At 35.0% G+C, this 20,819-nt stretch overlaps 3 protein-coding genes across 3 annotated transcripts; 1 reads left to right on the top strand and 2 right to left on the bottom strand.

The window, feature by feature from the left end:
- Positions 1 to 86: 86 nt before the first annotated feature.
- On the bottom strand, positions 87 to 3,010 carry LOC124532841 (protein ALP1-like). The gene is made up of 2 exons (XM_047107942.1): positions 2,510 to 3,010; positions 87 to 1,587 (listed from the first exon to the last, which is right to left on the bottom strand). The coding sequence occupies exons 1-2, from the start codon at positions 2,803 to 2,805 to the stop codon at positions 702 to 704; spliced, it is 1,182 nt and encodes a 393-aa protein (XP_046963898.1). The 5' UTR covers positions 2,806 to 3,010; the 3' UTR covers positions 87 to 701.
- A 3,445-nt stretch (positions 3,011 to 6,455) lies between these two features.
- On the bottom strand, positions 6,456 to 19,001 carry LOC124532838 (phenoloxidase 1-like). The gene is made up of 12 exons (XM_047107940.1): positions 18,804 to 19,001; positions 17,604 to 17,799; positions 16,639 to 16,747; positions 16,262 to 16,382; positions 13,537 to 13,745; positions 12,903 to 13,155; positions 12,402 to 12,554; positions 8,980 to 9,114; positions 8,557 to 8,738; positions 8,106 to 8,248; positions 7,369 to 7,604; positions 6,456 to 6,927 (listed from the first exon to the last, which is right to left on the bottom strand). The coding sequence occupies exons 1-12, from the start codon at positions 18,909 to 18,911 to the stop codon at positions 6,700 to 6,702; spliced, it is 2,073 nt and encodes a 690-aa protein (XP_046963896.1). The 5' UTR covers positions 18,912 to 19,001; the 3' UTR covers positions 6,456 to 6,699.
- Positions 14,808 to 16,265, top strand: LOC124532840 (2-(3-amino-3-carboxypropyl)histidine synthase subunit 1). The gene is made up of 2 exons (XM_047107941.1): positions 14,808 to 15,140; positions 15,238 to 16,265. The coding sequence occupies exons 1-2, from the start codon at positions 14,900 to 14,902 to the stop codon at positions 16,254 to 16,256; spliced, it is 1,260 nt and encodes a 419-aa protein (XP_046963897.1). The 5' UTR covers positions 14,808 to 14,899; the 3' UTR covers positions 16,257 to 16,265.
- Positions 19,002 to 20,819: the final 1,818 nt, after the last annotated feature.

Here is a 20,819-nt window from a genome sequence, read left to right as displayed (position 1 = left end):
GAGAATATTATAAAACTAAAAATATATTTTACGATTAAATTATTTTTTTATCACACTTCACGGTCCTTTTTAGGCTAAGAACTCACGGAGCGGTTTTCACCCGCACCCGCCGCGGGTGCGGGCCCGCAGCTTCTGTAGAATGCAGATATATGTGTAAAAAATTAAAGCACATTTCACGACGCGTTTTACGCCCGCGGTGTGCGCGGTTGTTTGCGGGTCCCGCTGCACTGGCGGTTCATCTTCTACCGGCGGGCGCGGGTCGCGGTCCCGCAGCCGCGGCGATTTGCACCCGCGCGCTCTGCGGTCGGTTGGCGGGCGACCGCGTTGGCAGCGGGGGGGAAATCGCGCCATTTTGCTGGTAGGCAGTGATAACTCCTTGTTCCGTAGTGACGCGTTCAAGCACGCACGCGCACGTTTGTCAACAAAATGGATACTGATATTGAAGTCGATCTACTAATTACTTTGGTTCAAGATAGGCCAGTTATATGGGATAAGAGCTTAGAAGAATATAAGTACAAAAACTTGACACTCAAAGCATGGGAAGAAATCTGCGGTATTTTAAATAAAGATTTTGAAAATTTGGATGAGACAAATAAAAAAAAATATGGTTAGTATTATATAAGTTTATTTTTAACCTACAATAATAATTAATAATTGAGCTGTGTAGTAGCGGGTCGTAAAAAGAATAATAATTAACGTTATTAAATTTTTGACAATTGCCAGCTTAAAGCTCCGCTGTCACTCATAAAATATTGTTGAAAAATATCTCTTATGTTGTTGGCTTGTCTTCCACTGCGTATTGATGGAGGTGTTTGTATACTCTCAAGATTATGAGTAAAATCTTCTTCTCTAATGTGATGGCCGTCTCGTTTTCGTACAAAATTGTGAAGTATGCAACATGCCTTCACAATATTAATTGATAAAGGTATTGATACATCCAATGCACGATTTAAAATTCGCCATTTGTTTGATAAAATGCCAAATGCACATTCTACGTATCTTCGTGCTCTCGATAGGCGATAATTAAATACCCTTTTTTGTACACTCAAAAATTGACCACCATAAGGTCTCATAATGTGTTGATGCAAACCAAATGCCTCATCGGCTACGAATACATACGGGACAGGTGGCAAAGTAGATCCGGGTAGTATTTTTTCATTAGGTAGTTTGATAGAATTGCTATTAAGCGCATTGCAAAAAGTAGTATTTTTAAAAATGGTTGAATCAGCATTACTTCCCGGGGCTCCAATGTCTACAAAAACGAAGCAGTAATCCGCATCAACTACGGCCATTAATACAAATGAAAAAAAATCCTTATAATTGTAGTAAATTGAAGCACTGTTATCTGGTTTAGTTATTCTTATATGTTTGCCGTCTATTGCTCCGACACAGTGGGGAAAATTTGCGTACTTGTAAAATTTTTGGCTGATTTCTTCTAAAAGTTCTGTAGTGATTACCGGAAAACATTCAGACATTAACACCTCCCATAATTTTTCACATGTCGTTCTTATAATTGCTGATATAGTTGTGTGCCCAATTCTGAATATGTAGTGCAAATCGTGCATTGAAGTCCCACTTGCTAGGTATCTGAAATAAATAAATTTACTTAATTACGTATATTTTTTTTTAGGTAACATGATTATAAAAAAATGGAAAAATATTAAAGATTGCTGGATGAAAACAAACAAAAAAGTTGAAACGGAAACAAAATCTGGATCGGGAGCTAAAAAAACTAAAAAGTACATTTATGATGATCAGTTACAGTTTTTGAAGAAAAATATACCTATTGAAAATACCTCCTCAACCTTAACGAGCGATGCTACAACTGAACAAACTACTACTACTACTAACACTACTACTACTGTTGCATCAACATCAGAAGCTTTTGCTACGCCTATCACCTCAGTATCTTCTCAAACTGGTGTTAAAAGAAAAAGAAAAGACGACGCCGACAAAGCATTAATAGAGATGTTGTCTCAACGCGAAGATAGACATTTGTCATTTTTTCGAGGAATACTGCCTTCATTGCAAAATTTTGATGAAGCAAAAACAAGACGATTTCAAATAGCAGTTCTACAAATTATTGATAATCTTGATAATAATCTTCCAGCATTTTCTTATCAATATCCACCATATAATTACAGTCAAGAAAATATCGGCAGTCAAGAAAATATCGGCTATCGTACCTATTCTACTTCTGAAAGCAATACCCAAAGTCCACAAAATATTCCATCAGTTTCTTCAGTCAATACTAATTTGTCAGATGATGTGTATTTTCAATAAAAAAAATTTTTAAATATTACCACTAGTTTCATTAACACCTGACGCAAAAAGTATATAAGTATGTTGTATCCGTTGTCTGGTATCTATAGTATAAGCCTCGTGCTTAGTTTGGGACTAGATGGCGCTGTGTAAAGATTTCCAAGAACAACATTTATGTGTGTGTGTGTGCGTGTGTGAGTGCGTATGTGCGTGCGTGCGTGCGAGTTGTTAAAAGAAACTTACATACCTTAATGTGACTGCCAACATTTCCTCTGGTGATATGGGATCTCGCATATTAGTATGTTGTTTTTGAAGAGCAGTTTCTGTTTTTTTTTTAAGTTCTAAATAACTACTTATGGACATTCGGAAATAATTAAAGAACTTCTCCTCATCCTTCTTTAACTCATTAATAAGAGTAACAAATAATCCATAACGATTTCTTTCCGCAATTAGTGGATGTATCCAGAATCTTTTAGGCCTTCTTTTTTTAATTCTTCTGTGAAGTAAATATAACGCAACAGCTCGTTTCTGGTGTGTATCCATGACGGTCTGGAACTGAACTGATCGTTTAACCGCCCGTCTTGCAACCGCCCGTCCTGCGATAATCAACCGCTACGTTTGCGGGTGATAATCGCAACCGCGGCGGCTGCGTTATCGCACAAAACTGCGGTCTCGTGAGTTTTGAAAATAAACTCCATTCCGCCACCGCGGCGGGCGCGGGCTGAAAACCGCTCCGTGAGTTCTTAGCGTTATGCGGAAGTGGTTTTTTATGTTTTGTTATTTGCTTTTAGTTTGGAGAACGGTCAAATGGACTACCTTGGACTACCTGATGGTAGGTTGTCCAGTGTCCATATATATTAGCGCCGTAAGAAACGTTAATCATCCCTTACATCGCCAATATGCTATTAACTTGAGGAAATAAAATGGTATACCTATATGGTATATCGTGCCTGTAGTTATACTGGCTTACTCATCCTTCAAAGCTGAACAAACGATACAGCTGCTACAGCATTATCGCTACTTAATCGTAGAATAAATGATGGTGGTTGTAACTGTGGATAGAATAATTTTTTTTTTTTATTAAATATCATCGTTATCTATTTCCTATGTACACATAACGAATCATTTGTAGGTATTATCTATTTATATTTTAATATTTTTAGGTTATCAAGTTTGGTCTCGTATAATTTTGACACAATCTTCAAATTTGTATTTATAATTCATCTCGTGCTCGGCGGTGAAGGAAAACATCGTGAGGAAACCAGCATGGTGTCTAATTTCATCGAAATTCAGCAACATGTGCATTCCACCAACCCAACGCATTGGAACAGCGTGGTGGAATATGTTCCAAAACTCTCTCCTTAATGGGAGAGGAGGCCTTAGCCCAGCAGTGGGTCCACGCTTTTTTATAATCTATAAAATAAATATTTATTTTAAGAAAACTTTTCACATAAGTGTGAATGTGATCTTTACACAAACGTAATAACTTGTAATATCATATGACCTAATACATTCGTCCAATTGACACGTTGATTTACATGCACTTGCTTTCTCGGGTTGAACTGACGCGAGAATCTATAGCGACGAATAGCGTCTAATGGCGTGATAGGGAGCAATTTCTATTGGTTATATAAATTGCAGTAATCAGTTTCATCGAATTTGGCGATGTTCTATCTAAATTGTGTCGTACAATACAATCTATGAATTTACCACGCTAGAAGAATATAAGTAGGTATCTACCCACTTTAAATATAACTTAACTCATACCTCTTCGGTATAACAATGATCGAAATATTTATAGAATCCACCTTATTTAGTAAAATGAAAATATTACTAATATGGTTGTCTTATGGATACCATTATTCATAATTCATAATTCATAATTCATTTATTTATTTGCAAGAATATGGTACACAATACAGGTGTTCATTAATATAAATTCTCATATTCTACCGATTTATCGGTGTGCAAAATATTAAACATGCCATAAATAATAATTTATATAACATTAACAAAAGCAAGACTACCATAAATTCAATCACATTAAAATAAAATAATAAAATAAAATTAAGGAATAAATAATTTAGATTAAAAAAAATAAGGATTACATAATAATACAAATAGTTTCAATATTTTCATCAATTTTTGTCACATAAATATTCATTAACGTTATAGTACAATTTATTCAAAAGCAAATCAAATACCTTTTTTTTAAACATAGTAAATGGTAAATCCTTTAAGTGGTCGGGAATATTGTTATATATGCGTATCGCCATACAGTATACATTTTTTTTATATAAAACTAACTTTTGTACAGGAGCATAGAGCTTATGTTTATGTCTAGAATTTGTACCCAATACATCACCATTTGTCTTAAATAAATGTCGATGTTTTTGGACAAACACACTTACTTCGTATATATACAGACAAGGAAAAGGAAGAATTCTTAATGATTTAAAGAGCGGTTTGCAACTGTCTAAACATCCTACACCACATAGCGATCTTAAACATTTTTTTTGAACTTTAAAAACTCTATCTGAATCTACGGAATTTCCCCATATTATAACTCCATATCGAAGATTGGAAGATACATATCCGTGATATGCTAACATTGCGGCTTCTTTAGTGGCTACTTTATTGAGACGTTTTAAAACTACTTTATTAGAACTGCCCTAAATTAAAATGGGATCACATAGGAAGCACCAGCTATGAAATTAAAAAAAAACCAAAATCGGATTACTCAGTGGAAAGCAATGAGGTAACAAACATAAAAATACAGTCAAATTAAGAAGCAAATCATTTTTTTGAAGTCGGTTAAAAATCGACACTATTATCAGTAATATGTTAAATATATTTGTTAATACCATAGATAGACACTTAAAACTGTTTGAAAACTGATGAAAAAAGTAAAAAAAGTAGTAAAGTGTTATCAATATTTTTTATCACAACGTTCATTTATTTTTAACATATGTATTTATTTTTAACCACGAATATATTTTCGTTTTATATTTATCAATTTGTAAATTTTGATGGTATGAAATTTAAAATATTTGAATTAACGCAGAAGCATCGCAAGTAAGCATCTTTCTACTGTTACAGAGCTCGCGTTAAGATTTATAAGTAAAGAATACAGATTAAAGAGTTGGATTGCATAGGCTTAATTGATAGTAAATATGAAATGGTTCTAAAGATAAACTACTTTTTACTCACGTAACTCATGTATTTTTTTAATAATTTAAATTAATAAAAAATATTAAAGTATAGATGGGAAAAAAGAAGCTTGTAATAAATAAATATAGATATTTTCTACTTGTTGTGACCGTGACTCCTTCGCGTTTCAATTTAAAGTTACAATACAATAACAACAATTGTTATTGTTGTTATTTTAAAGTTATTGTTACAGTTCATTAGCTATCTGCTAGTGAAAGTTTAGTCAAAATCAAAAATAATGCATTAGAAAAAGTTTTTAATAGGATGCACCACATAAATAACAAAACATATTATTAATTAATTAATAAAAAAAAAACAAGATTTTCTAATGTGTGAAATTTGATTTTATCTGGGGATAGTCGGAAAAAATTGTTACCTTTTACTTTACTTAGTGAAATTGCATATTTTTATGTACTTTTGCCATATTGTACTCAATAACATGATACTGCATTTTTAAAGAATGCGAGAGCTGATTATACATCTTGGTTGAACTATAATGATACTATCTTACCTATAACAAAGTACTTTAAACATTAAAGCTTATTTTAAGACCTGTGTAACTCTGCGACTGCGACTGGACAAGGATTAGAGCCATAATCCATAAGGGGTAGGATCCATAATCGTGATGGCATTCTAGTGACTGATTCTAATGAGTGATATGGCTAGGCACGTAGCAGAAATCCATGTAACAGATGTAGGTACTATGTTTTTTCTCCTCATTGAGTTCGATGTAAATTATAAGCAAACATAATCACAAAAAACCGTAATTTGATTGAGTTATGATTTCCGTTTTCTATGTAAGTTTTTTTTCTCATGATGCCGAGAAAAATGTTTGGACTTTTTTATTATTTGATTTCTGATCATAAAAATTCCACGTTTTGGAGAAAATGAAGAAAAACTATTACATATAACATGCATATTGTAATATGCATGTTATATGATAAAACAATAAAAACACTAAGTTAAATAAAAGATTGTTTTTGGTTGATTTTTTATTCATAATTAATTATAAACAGGTCACTTAAATAGCTATTAAATCTAAACAATTATGTACAATACTTAACAATTCATTAGAACTAACCTACCAGCCTTTCATTTTTAATACTATATGTAATACAAATTAACGCAATTATTATACATGATAAAAATGATACAAAAAACGTAAAAAATAAAGTATATTCTTGGTTAATTGAAAGAGGAAACTTAAAAAGTATAAGAAGTTATGTTTTAATTTTGTGGATTTCTTGGATTTTGTTCTGTAACGTTTTGCAGACGGATTTTGATATCAACGAGTGCCATGTTAGGTAGGATGAAGTCTTGGATGTTGGCGGCGTTGCTGGATGGACGATCGAAGGGGTAGCCCATGCTGCGTCTGTCGGGGTAGAGGCGGTCTTTCAACCCGCAGAAGCTGGACGCTTCCACGCAACTCATTTCTGATCCGTCGGGGTTGTTCACCTGAAACATACATTATTATTCAAGTTGGTCAGCTCGATAATATATAGATATAAGTTTTTTTTATTATTAAATGTTGGAAACCTTTTATATTGTTTGGTATTTTGATATATAATTTTGTAAGTTTCATGATGTTTGAGTACATTATGGTGAATTGTAATTGATTTGACTTTGATTTTGAATAATATAAATAATAAATAAATATGAGACAACATCACATACATTACTCTGATCCCAATGTAAGTAGCTGACGCACTTGTGTTATGGGAATCAGAAGTAACGACGGTACCACAAACACCCAGACCCAAGACAACATAGAAAACTAATGGTAATCTACATCGACTCGGCTGGGAATCGAACCCGGGGCCTCAGAGTTGCGTACCCATGAAAACCGGTGTACACAGCACTCGACCATGGAGGTCGTCGTATATACTATATACTTACACTGTCCAAATCATAATTGGAGAGCATCACGAAGAGGTCGTAGGGCGCGCCCGCCTCCGTCCCCTTGGGCACCAGCATGTGCTGCGGCCAGCCGCAGCCGCAGAAGTTGAAGCTGGCGAGGTTCTCGGCGCGCGCGTTGCCGCTCTGTGCGGACAGGTCGCGGAACGACTGCTCGAAGGGGATCGTCACCGACGACTCCGTTGACTGTCGCGTGATTGTGTTCTGACCGGCGTTCACTGTTGACAAGTAATTAGACATGGGTTAGCTGAGGCGGGAGGCGAGATGGCCCAGTGGTTAGAAAGCGTGCATCTTAACCGATGATTGCGGGTTAAAAACTCAGGCAAAATGAATATTCATGTGCTCAATTTATGTTTATAATTCATCTCGTTCTCAACGGTGAAGGAAAATAACGTGAGGAAACCTGCATGTGTCTAATTTCATAAAAATTCTGCCACATGCGTATTCCACCAACCTGCATACTGCAGCGTGTGGAATATATTCCAAACCTTCTCCTCTAAAGGGAGAGGAGGTCTTAGCCCAGCAGTGGGAAATTTACAGGCTGTTGTGGTAGCTAAGGCGGCCCTGTGGCTAGGACCTATTAATAATCGATCGTATTCGACGGCGAAGAAAAACATCTCAAGGAAACTGCATTTGAAGTTATCTGTATAGGATTACGTATGTGTGCCTAATTATTACTTATATTTTAAATGCCTGTGATAATTTATTAGTATAATTACGTGGCACGACGAATCTGTCCATCTCGATAAACATTTTGCGTTGGTCAGAGAGTATCCAGGGCAGGTTGCGCTCGTCGAACTTGGGCGCCATGAAGATGCGCACTGTGGCGCGCCGAGCATCGCCGGTGTTGTTTACATCGATCCTGGAAACCAACACAATTTGAAGTACTGTCTCCAGTATCGGCTTATAAATATGAGGATAGAATAACTTCATTTTACTAAATTCGTGCAGTTTTGATTGGAATTTAAAATGTATATGTATTATGCTATTTAACAAATATTAGTTTTTATATTAAGTTTATATGAAATATAGTTAGATAGTATTTAAGTAAGATCTATGAGAAATTCCTTATAATCTTAAATAAGTATTAACATTCCGGAAGATAAAGTAATTAACACATAATTAAAACTAAAGTCTTATCGTGATAATAGTACAGCTTAAAATACGTACACATATTTGAATGATCGGTGGTTGAGGTGAGTAAACCGTGCGTAAACGGGACCACGCTCGGAGAAGTCAAGTCCACGGGAAAGATCAACGTCACTCTGCATCCAGAATGTGTTGAGAGTGTTCATCTCACCAGTTCCACTTTCCACGCGGACCGATGATATTTGCACACCTGGGTTCTCAAGCTAGAAGATAAAGTAAATTGGCGCTGTTCAAAAAAATCATAATCCTGTAAATTTCCATTGCAGAAGACTTCGTATCCTTGTTACGGCTTGGACAATATTTTACCGCAAAGCAAAACGTACACTACGAACGGGGTGAAATTTCAAAACAATTTAAGCCCATTAGTATCAGTGTTGCTTGTCTGTATTTTAACTGAAATGCTTCTATTGTTAAATAACAAGTTATATTCATAATGTTAATTACCTCAGATCTTGTGTAAGGGCGTACGTGAGTGGACTCCTTGAACTTCTGGAATAGATCGTCTATGAACCCGTGCCAACGATAGAAGAAGGGATCGCGCATCGTTGTTGCTTCATCAGCCATCACACCGAATTGTTCCTAATCACAAGAGATATATATCAACACTTAGCAGTTATATAACACAACATAATATGAAATATACGCTTTTAGGAATTATGTTCTACCGTCAAACAACAATAGGCAGTGGCGGCCTTAGGGGGTGGCGAACAGGGCAATCGCCCGGGGCCTCGCGCTTGAAGGGGCCTCGCCTCGCGTCCAGCCAAAAAAAAAATTCTTACTATATTTTTATTACTTTTGATTTTGTTCCTGATTTTGTGTATGAAGGAAACGATGACATTATCTCGGTGCTGAAATACATAATAGAAAACAAATAATAATGTAAATTGAAGTTTACCCCACTATCGAAATAGTTCTGTTTTTGAGTGGCTGTACCCGTATAGAGATACTGACCACGCTGGAAGAGAGGTCTATAAATTTGCAATATCTTATGGCCTCTCCCCGCTCGTCCACGAACCCACTCATATTCCAGGTATCGTGGGCCACAGTGAGTATTGCCTAGACCTTCTGCTGACAACCGATCCCGACAAATATTCGGTTTCCGTTTCACCACCACTCGGGACATCGGATCATTGTGTGGTAAAATCTGTGTCACATAATGTGTGTGTGTGTACTCGCCTCTTGACACTAGCCCCAAAGGCACTAGGTGAGTGTGGAGATACAAGTTGGCGGATTGGGACGAGATGCGTATCCATATTGCTGAAGTATCCCTTGAGACCAAAGCTCGTCCTTGGTATAATGCTGAATGTCTCTCAGCTGAAAAGCGTAAGCATGAAGCCTATTTGTCTTGGGTTTATGCTCGTAAAAGCAAAGCATTGGACCTTCAGTCTAAGAAGGAAACATACAACGCAGCTACTAAATATTGTAAAAAAGCACTAAGAAAAGCTCATTTTGACCACATTAGCCGTATAGGGGGAAAGTTAGCTTCTTTTCTCTCAGCGGTTGAGAAAAACTTCTGTCGCTCTTCACTGCCTCCTCTCCGCAAACCTGACGGATCCCTGGCCCACACCGCTAAGGAGAAAGCAAATTTATTTGCCAATCTCTTCGCGGAGTATTATCGTCTGGACAGCAATGGCAAGCGTCCACCTCAGTTACCTCCGTTTGGTACTAAAATGAACGCCGTTAAAATACACCAAAAAGAGGTACTCAAATGTTTGCGAAACCTGGACGTTAATAAGGTCAGTGGTCCTGATGGCATTCCACCAGTGGTACTGAAGTGTTGTTCTCCTGTTTTGACTCGTCTATACCAACTTTCTCTGGAAACTGGCAAGGTTCCGAGATCCTGGAAGCTTGCTAATGTTCAGCCCATTCCCAAAAAAGGAAGCCGTGCTGACCCAGCCAATTACCGTCCCGTCGCGATCACCTCTATAATCTGTAAGATTATGGAGCGTATTTTAAATAATCGTCTTCTGTCATATCTTGAAGAAAACGAGCTCCTTAGTGATAACCAATATGGTTTTCACAAAGGACGCTCGACCGGAGATATGCTAATTTATGCCACCCACCTTTGGAACGAGGCCTTGGAGGGTCATGGTGAAGCAATAGCCGTCTCATTAGACATCTCAAAAGGCCTTTGACCTGGTCTGGCTCGAGGCTCTACTTTGTAAGCTTCCAGCATACGGCATACCTTCTGAGCTCTGTGACTAGATATGTGATTTCCTGAGGGAACGATCGGTTCGAGTTGTCTTGGATGGCTCTTCTTCCGATCTAATGGCAATCAATGCTGGGGTACTTCAGGGATCTGTTCTCTCTGCTACCTTATTTCTGCTGCACATAAACGATCTTCTAACACCCGGTATTATAAGCTACGCCGATGACAGCACTGTAGTTGAGAGGTACATGTCCAACCCGCGAGCCAGTCCAGATGAAATACGGTCCTTGAGAGAGTCCATGATTGAACGGGTAAACGTGACTTTGCAGTGGGTGACGCCAATCTTGTCCATTCCAACCCTTCCAAAACACAAGCGTGTCTTTTCTCCGCAAAAAAGAGTAACTTCGATTTAACACCCACCTTCGAAGGTGTATCCTTACCGATCACAGACCATCTAGGGCTTTTAGGTATTACCATCACCTTTAACCTCAACTTTGGCTAACAAATCGAGTCTATGGCACAAGCGGCATCCAAGAAAATTTCAATCCTTTCAAAAGTTCGGCGGTACTTCAGCTCTGAACAGCTGCTTAATCTTTACACTGCTCAAGTTCGATCATGCATGGAGTACTGCAGTCATCTCTTGGACGGTGCAGCCAAATATCATCTGGAAGCATTGGACTCAGTTGACCGAAGAGCCCGTAGGTTAATTACCGACGAAAAGCTCTCAAATAGCAGACTGCACATCCTTGAGCATCGTCGCCGAGTGGCCAGCTTATCGGTTTTTTATAGGATGCACTTTGGAGAGTGCTCGAAGGCTCTTTTTAAACTGATAGAACCATCTCCATTCCTTTATCGGACAACTAGGCGCAGACAAAAGTTTCATCCATTCATTGTTGACATACTCAAAAGTCGAACTAAACGATTTGTCAGCTCGTTTTTGGTAAGAGTCGCTAAGATTTGGAACGACTTGCCTGCGTCTATTTTTTCCTGATAAATTGAACTCCGGAGCCTTTAAGAGTAGAGTGAACAGGTTTCTTTTGGATGGGCGTGTACCACCTTCGTCTTCATCTACATTTTCCATCAGGTGAGATGGAAGACAAACGCCTTTTCCATATAAATATGTAAAAAAAAGATCATTGCCCCAACACCTGTTACGGTTGCGTCTGCTGAAAGGAGTTTTTCGAGGCTCAAAATTTTTAAAACATATTTAAGAAATTCAATGACACAAGATCGACTTTCAGCTCTTGCTATTCTGTCAATCGAAAATGACGCTCATTTGTTAGATTATTGTGCTCTAATTGAAGATTTTAGTCTTAGTGAAAGCCGCAAACATTAATTTTAATATTTATCAGTGGCTAACATCTTTGTATTTGTTAATTTTGTAAATCTCTCAATGTAAGTAAAATATTTTAAAACTCAACATTTATTTATTATTACAACTTTAGCAATTCTTACCAAACAAAACGATTACCTATTAAACAACCAGACCAACTTTCGCATCACATAGGTAGGTACTTTTTCGTAGGCCAAAGGGCCTCGCAAAGACCTATCGCCCTGAGCCTCGCAATGGGTAAGGCCGCCGCTGACAATAGGCACTAGTAATGTTGTGTTCTGGCTTGAAGAGTTAGTGGGCTAGTGTAACCAGGCCCATGACATTATACTTCCTGACATGTATGAGTAAAATATTAATTTTTTATTAATAACTGTGTTTACTCACGAGATAACGATGTGTAGGGTCGTGCATGTACGCGGTAAAGCTGTGTCCGTTGTTGTGCAGGGCGCCGTATAATTCGGGGTTGGGCGATAGAGCACTTGATTCTATCATGTTACCCAGCGTGTCGATGTCTAATGGTTTTGTTGTTCCATCACGCTAAATAAAATGAATCAAATTTAAAAAATATTAAAATATTATAGTACCTACTTATATTACAATTTATACTGCCTCGGCCTTCTGGCGGCCGGTTCGGCAAAAGAGGTACCTACAGAAAAGGTAGGTATAATAGTTCATCTATTGACTAGTACATATTTTTAAATTGAAATAAGGCTTAGCCTTTAGGTGCAAAAATTTACACTGTAGGTACTACTTGTTCGAAATACTATGTATTTTCATCGGCTTGTATTTATACTGATATAATTATCAAAAGTAATAAGTACTTATTAAAAAAAGTACAGATTATCGAAATGTTTTAAAAAATTAATAGAGATTTACATAACTTACATTTCTCACTATACCAGTCGAAATAGCTTCCTCCACGTTCCTTCTCCAGCGTTTCATGTCGTTTACTGTAATGTTTAGTCCGTCGACGGGACGGTTAAGGTCCTGCCAAACCATATTGGCCTGTCGTGGCGGCCAGCCGCGCGATGTCGTCAGACTGTCAAGTTTTGGGAAGTACGCCTCCGGAATCGGTTCATTCCAGTTGCTGAACTTCTTGACTCTCGCTAAGGAATTGTTGAGACGTTCTCCGTTGTATCTGTATTTTAATATTTTTGACGTTTATTAAATTGATGATTTTTTTACATTTCAAGATTCAGTATGAAACCCAATGATATTCTAATAAACAACAGAAAACAGCCACAGCGCCGTTGACCGTTTATTTTTACATTTCGTTAAAAGTAAAAAGGATAGCTTGATAAAAACAATAAGTTTAAGGGATAACTAGATGTTTTAATTACGCAAAACGTATTACTACGTAGTTATGATGTATTAAAACTTATCACTACGTAAAACGACTACAGGCAAACGTCCCAATTAGGACGTTTTCTAGCCTTCACTTTTTGCGCGTTAATAACATATCTGTTTACTAAAACATCATTGATGGAACCTATGTACCTAAATAATATTTTGTACATACCTAGCTATGATCTGTGAATGCATGTAGTAGAACAATTCACCGCGTCGGTCCTTGGCGACAATGCTAAGCTGGTTGGCGGAGAAAGGGTAAATGAGATGCCAGTGCCAATGGTGGAGATTGACGCCGATATCTTCACGGAAGTACGCCATTCTATGCTCGATGTCTAAATCCGTGGCCGTGTAATCTCTCGGAATGATGATTGGAATACGCTATTATGAAAAGAAAAAAATTTAATTTTTAATTATATCTGATTATTTCCAATAGGTGAGAAGTATATATAGATATCTACTGCTATCTAAAAATAACTATAAGAACTGATAATCATTCAATTTTGAAATATAGATATAACTTGGTGGTAGAGCTCTGTCCGTGCTTGTATGTGCAGGTGCCATCTAATCATTTCTAATGCGTGGATGCTATCTAAGTATAATGTTCCGCCAAACAGTAATATTTAGTACCTATTGTTGTGCTCTGGTCTGAATAGCCCATTTAGATCAGCTACAGAGTAACTGTAGTTATATTTCCTCACTGTAATACAACATCTTCAATTCCAAAATTACTCGTACATTGGTTATGTACGATGCAATAATTTTTAGAGCGCAGAGGTATAATTAAAAGTCATCTGCAGCCAAAGAAATTTCTGATACTTCGTGGGTTAGATTTCAATATTCAAATGTTTGGTCTTGTAACAAAGTGACGAAAAAAAGGCATAAAAACTCGTTTGAATAAATATGTATTTAAAAACCACAAATTAAATTTAACAACTTAATAGAATATTAATATATATTTTTTTTAATATAATGTTTTATATATTTATATTAATGTACTGCAAGTCGCTTTTGTATATTTCAATAATTTTAATATTTCTTGTTATAAGAAAAAAACGGCTCTATAAAATGATTTGTGTTGACGGCTATATAATAATAGGATAACTAATTGTTTCAGGAACGAGGAAGATTGTTTTTTATTTTTTTTAAATGATTTATTTTTTTATACGACCAAGTAAGAACCGAAAAATACTTTAGTTAACTTTTGACTAAGTTCTACGTTCCTTTTCCTCAAGTTGATTTTTAATAGCATTAACTATGTATTAATTAATATTAAAACATATACTAAAATTTAATATTTTAAAATTTTTAATACTCATAATTTGTATTCAATTTATTATTAATAATAACCATATACACTATAAAAACTTGAAATACAAAATATGACTTTTAATATTAAGTAGTGAAATGAAACGCAGAAACTTGCTAAAAGTCACGTAGGCCATCGAAATAATTCGCGCGTGTTTATAACTTTGTAATACTCTAAAAATATAACCTTTGTTTATATTATAAATAAAAAATTATGTGCAATTAAAATGGATGATCTAGAAGTTGATCCCAATGTTATTGTGGTACGTGCTAAGCCCGAGGGTCAAAGAAAAACTTTTAAACCAAATATTCGTGCAATAAATAAAATTCCTGATGAATTGTTGAATGATCCACTATTAAACCGGGCATGTGAAACATTACCTCAGAATTATAACTTCGAAATTCATAAGACAATATGGAGGATAAGATCTCTAAACGCGAGAAGAGTAGCTTTACAATTACCAGAAGGTTAGTTTTTTTGTTGTTTACTAACAAAATTCTGTATTCTATTCATTTATTCATAGAGTTCAATTAGTCATTAACTTGGTGTTGTTTTATTTTTTAGGCTTAACAATGTTTGCCACAACTTTATGTGATATAATCGAGACATTCACTGAAGCAGATACTGTGATAATGGGGGATGTGACATATGGAGCTTGCTGTATAGATGATTTCACAGCGGTTGCGCTTGGTGTCGACCTCCTTGTACATTATGGTCACTCTTGCCTTATACCAATAGATCAAACCAGTGATATAAAGGTGCTGTATATATTTGTAGATATAAAAATAGACCCATCACACTTTATAGATACAATTAAAATGAATTTTCCTAAACGGACACATTTAGCTATAGTTAGTACAATTCAATTTGTTACAACATTACATTCGGTAGCTAAAACCCTGCGTAGTGAAGAATATATTGTCACAGTGCCTCAATGTAAGCCTTTATCGCCTGGAGAAATCCTTGGTTGCACGGCCCCTAAGCTCAATTCAGATAACATTATTTATTTGGGTGATGGAAGATTCCATTTAGAATCCATAATGATAGCCAATCCAAATATACCTGCTTACAAATATGATCCATATGACAAGAAATTTACATCTGAAACCTATGATCATCAACTGATGCAAGAAAATAGAAAAAATCATGTAAGAATTGCAGAAAATGCTAGTGAGTTTGGCCTTATTCTGGGCACATTAGGCAGGCAAGGAAGTACAAAAGTTTTAGGGAATCTCGAGAAACAAATTCAGAATTCTGGAAAGAAATATGTTAAAATATTACTATCAGAGATCTTTCCTAGCAAGTTAGCACTATTTTCTCTCGGTGCATTTGTCCAAGTTGCATGTCCAAGGCTATCTATTGACTGGGGTACAGCATTTCCAAAGCCTCTACTTACACCATATGAGTTTTCTGTATCACTTGGAAATAGTAAATGGTTGAAAGACGATGGGACGTATCCCATGGACTTTTACTCAAACGAAAGCTTAGGACCATGGACTCCTAACTTTAAGCCTATTTTATGTTCCGGTACTGACAAAAAGTGTGAAAATTGTTGTGAAGGCAAAGGTAATGAGAAAAAGTGACTTACCGGTGCACCCTGAGCTGAGATTGCAGCAGTTTCTCTCGCTTGTCCAAAAACTTGTGAATCCATGAACTTAGATGGAAAAGTTTCTGCTAAGTTTTGTATTGGTACATTCCTTGTGTCATGTCTGCAAGATTATTTTCGATGAAAAATTGTATCAAATATAATTAGACTACATACAATTATTGCTATAGCATCACTTAATGACATCAATTTTATAGATTCTCATATAAAATGAACTTTGCAATTTAGAGTTGCCAAATTGATAGATTATTATTTTACTAACACATTTTACAAAATCTGTAGTCTATTAGTGGTGCACTAATAGTTATTGACTGTCATAAAAAATAAATAAATGCAATATAATGTACTTATACACTGACCTGTGCATCAAAGCTACCGAATAACAGTAGTTAAACAACTGAGGGTTAAGATTCACCCTGGTGAATACACATGTTGACAAGAACTGCTGGAGTTCATTTTCTGGAATTCCTGATGAAGAATATGTGTTGGCTTAATTTTTAAAATTAATTTATTAATCTAAATTTTTTTTTTAAATGTAAATAGTAGTAAATATATTTATAATGCCTTGTACTACAAGCTTATTGTATAAAAGTTTTTTATTTTCTAATCCTTCTTGTTTAATTTATTATATATCAAAGAAAATACATACTTTGTTACTGATGACAAAATGTAAGTATAAAAAAATATACAATAATAATTATGAATATAATAAATTGAATGTTCTAAATTTTATCTCTTCAAGTTTCTTGTTGCTACAGTATTTCAGGCTTTAAATAAACTATATAATATAATTTAATATTGTCCTTAAATGTGATTAAAATGAATTTTATAATATTAAATTGATGCTATTTGAAAAATAACGTTTTTACCCGGGAGTCCTTGAAACGTAACAATTTCTAAGCTCCATAGTACAAGTAAAGTTGAGTATATACAAAAAGACTTTGTAAAGCTATGAAATACAATTGTTACGCATACAACGACTTTATTTTCATATATTTATGTACAGAGTCGGATTTAAAGGTCTGGAGGCCTTGGGGCCACAAAGCAGTGGAGGCCCTAGACCAACAGGAGTGTGGAGATCCTAATCATTATATCATGGATTAATTGATTAGCTTAAGCTTTTATTAATTTGAATCAGTAAGTATTTCTTGACTGGTATCGGTAACTTTTTAAATATTAAGTAGTAAGATTATTATAATTTGACTATATCTCGGTATTTGTTAACTGACTGAAAACTTTTGTGGCCCCCACTTATGTGGAGGCCCTAGGGCAGTTGCCCCGGTTGCCCTTCCCTAAATCCGGCCCTGTGTATGTAGTGTTTTACCTAGAAGTACGTCGAGCACTTCATCCGCCATCTCCTGATGAGCGGGCAGGAACAATGAAAAATCTGCATCGTGAGGTAATTTCTTGGCTTTACGGAATTCTGGAACTTTTTTCATGTTCGCTAGCAAAATCTCCTCACTCGCAGAGTCGCCGAAGCGGTTGTTGAGCTCGATGCCATTCGCTTGATAGTTGTCTCCCTGTTTGAAAAAAAAAACAGATCATTACGTCTTCTTTAATTTTCCATTAAAAATAATTTGTATCGGATTCAATATTTGGAAGTCTTAATCATTAATAAACGACAGCTACGAGTTACGACCATTATAAGTAAGATTATATCGACTTCCTATATTTGATAGTTAAAAATAAATGTCGCTAATATAGGAAATGGTAGTAATAGTGGCCTCGTTGTTTTTCTCTTACAATATATTTTATTATTTAGGTATTCGATTTCTCATTGAAAGTTTACTGAAGAATTTTGTTAGTTCTAAATAACTAATTTATTTTATTGAAATTAAAAATATATATGTATATAAACGTAACCAGCAAAAGAATAAGGTTGACTATTTTTAAAATCGTAACATGAAAAACATGTTTTCGCGGTTTTTGTTATAAGGGTTTATTCCGTAGTCGGGTATTAGACCAACCTATGCCTAAATAACGTATAGTAGGTTGTTGTTTATGTAATTGCATGTGAAATTACTACATCAACTAGAAGAAGAAACCGCCATTTGAAACCGCCACAAATTGATAAAGAACCGCATTAAAATTTATATATAAATTTAGATATTACGCCACGAGAGAGTAGTACACGACAAAAAAGGAAAAGATGATAAATACATTAACAGAAATGGTTTCTTGTTTTTTTTTATTTTTATAATATTTGATCAATTGTTTAACTATGAAGTAATAAATTAAAATTGTGACGTATTAAATAACGGTATAAAACATAGTATATTTGATATTTATAGTTGCTAACTAGCTGAACCTGCGGCTTTAACCGCGCGACATTTACCAAACCTTACTGGTAGGTACACAAAATGTCACACATTTTACACCCTCGGGGGGTGAATTAAAAAGTCCCTATTACTTTCCACAGTCATCAAACTACCTAAATTAATTCTAAATCAGGTAAACAGTCAGACCTACTTTCGCATTTAAAATATTAGTAAAGTTTAGTATTAAATTTGAAATTGTATCTTACCAAGTGTTGCTCCGTCAGCCGGAATAGAGCGTTTTGTTCGCCCTTCGGAGTTATCATAGGTTCTCCAAGTCGGTCGAACAATAAGGAAAAACTTTTTGCGGAAGCCATCGTGACAAATGTTTACTGTAATACTAACAATTAACTTCTTCTCACTTCACAGTATCAAACTGAGAAGTGGGAATAATTAAATTCGGTGTTACACGTTATTTTATACTACATATCCTACAATTAGTTCTGTGTGCAACATCGTCGTACCGTCGAGTGCAAAACCACAAAGGGAAATGATAAAATTCGTATGATAATTGTTTTGTAAAATAAGTCAAATTCCTTCGTGTATTTTTATTATTATTTATCAACTTGTTTCTTTTCTAGGTATAATGATCTGAAGAAAATATTGGGTAATTTACACAAAATTGAAAATATAGGATTTGGACATTACGTTTGCATAGTAAAATTTAATTATTTACAAAACTACTACATATTATATTGAAATGAGTGTACTTTATCGTTTAAAATACTTTTAAAATAAACAGTTTTGATTACAATTATACCATCTCTAAGCAAATAGGATAAGCGGGAGTTTCCTTTTAAACATTCAGTATATAAATATTGTTTTGAACATAATATATACTAAATTGCATTATAGAAATAGATATTTTAGCTGAATTATTAACCATCGCTTCGATTTTGTGAGTTGTCCTTCCAGCTATTTAAGAAGTTTTATTTTAGTTTCAGATTTTATGGAGAATGCTCAGGGATCAATTCTTGGTTATTTTTTAATGAACATTCGTTTTTTATTTTTGCTAAGAAACAAATATATAGGTTAGGTATTGTTTGATAATAAAAATACTATAATTAAAAAAGAGAAATAATTTTGTATAGTGCTTTTTTTTGCAACAGTCTAAACGGTGCATATTCTTATACTTTGAAGAATAAGGAATTGGCACGTTGTGGCGACCTGTCAAATGTTTGTTGGGAATTCATAGCTACTGAGCTTGAGAAATTTACTTTAGATTAGAGAGTATCTACTATTGTTTAAAAAAATCCCTGCCGTTGTATGTTTTTTTGATAGGTATATTGAAAAGATTGTCTGTTAGTAAGTGGATCGAATAGCGCAATTATATTTCAGAACAAGTTATATGTTGTGCACACACTTGTAGTGTTACTGACAACGTAACAAACACTAACACTTTATAAACTTAAAGCATTCCTTTAACATTAAATTTGTTTATCTGTAAAAAGACAATGTTTTTGTAAGTCCTCCTAACTCTAAATAAAAACTGAAAACAAACTAAATTATGTCTTTATGTCACAAGTAACAACAACAGCCTGTAAATTCCGACTGCTGGGCTAAAGGCCCCCTCTGCCTTTGAGGACAAGGTTTGGAACATCCACCACGCTGTTCCAATGCGGGTTGGTGGAATACACATGTGGCAGAATTTCTATGAAATTTGTCACATGCAGGTTTCCTCACGATGTTTTCCTTCACCGCTGAGCACGAGATGAATTATAAAGACAAATTAAGCACATGAATCAGCGGTGTTATATAAATAGAAAAAGTATAATAATGTATATAAACAGACAAATTCATTTTTATGTTTTCTACTCGTATTTATATTAATATTTTTATTGGTATTTTAGGTATACTAAAAAGCTCGTTATCACTACAAAAATTACAGGTCAAACAATTGGCTACAAAAAAGAAGTTTTATTGATTCGGCTGAATATACAGGGTTATTGGTAATTCGACGTATATCCGTTAGGAGGTGATAGAGGTGACTATTTGAAATAATTTTAACCCCCATATGCATGTTGCAAAAGTGAACCATTTTTGAGTTATCATGTGTTTACTGTTTTAGCTTTTTTCAAAATTTGTCAAAAATGCAACTTCAAGAATTTATTAAAAAAAAAGTATCAATTAAAATCTATTTTTTTTTTCTATTGTTTTATAATAACGATTCAACACTGGATATTTGTTAATACATATTTCAATAAAAGTTATCGGTCAAAATAAAA

Source organism: Vanessa cardui, chromosome 10 (assembly GCF_905220365.1).
Source record: "Vanessa cardui chromosome 10, ilVanCard2.1, whole genome shotgun sequence".
In the NCBI taxonomy this organism is placed as follows: Eukaryota; Metazoa; Arthropoda; class Insecta; order Lepidoptera; family Nymphalidae; genus Vanessa; species Vanessa cardui.
Note: the sequence above shows the minus strand (reverse complement) of the source record. Positions and strands in the feature narration are given on the sequence as shown.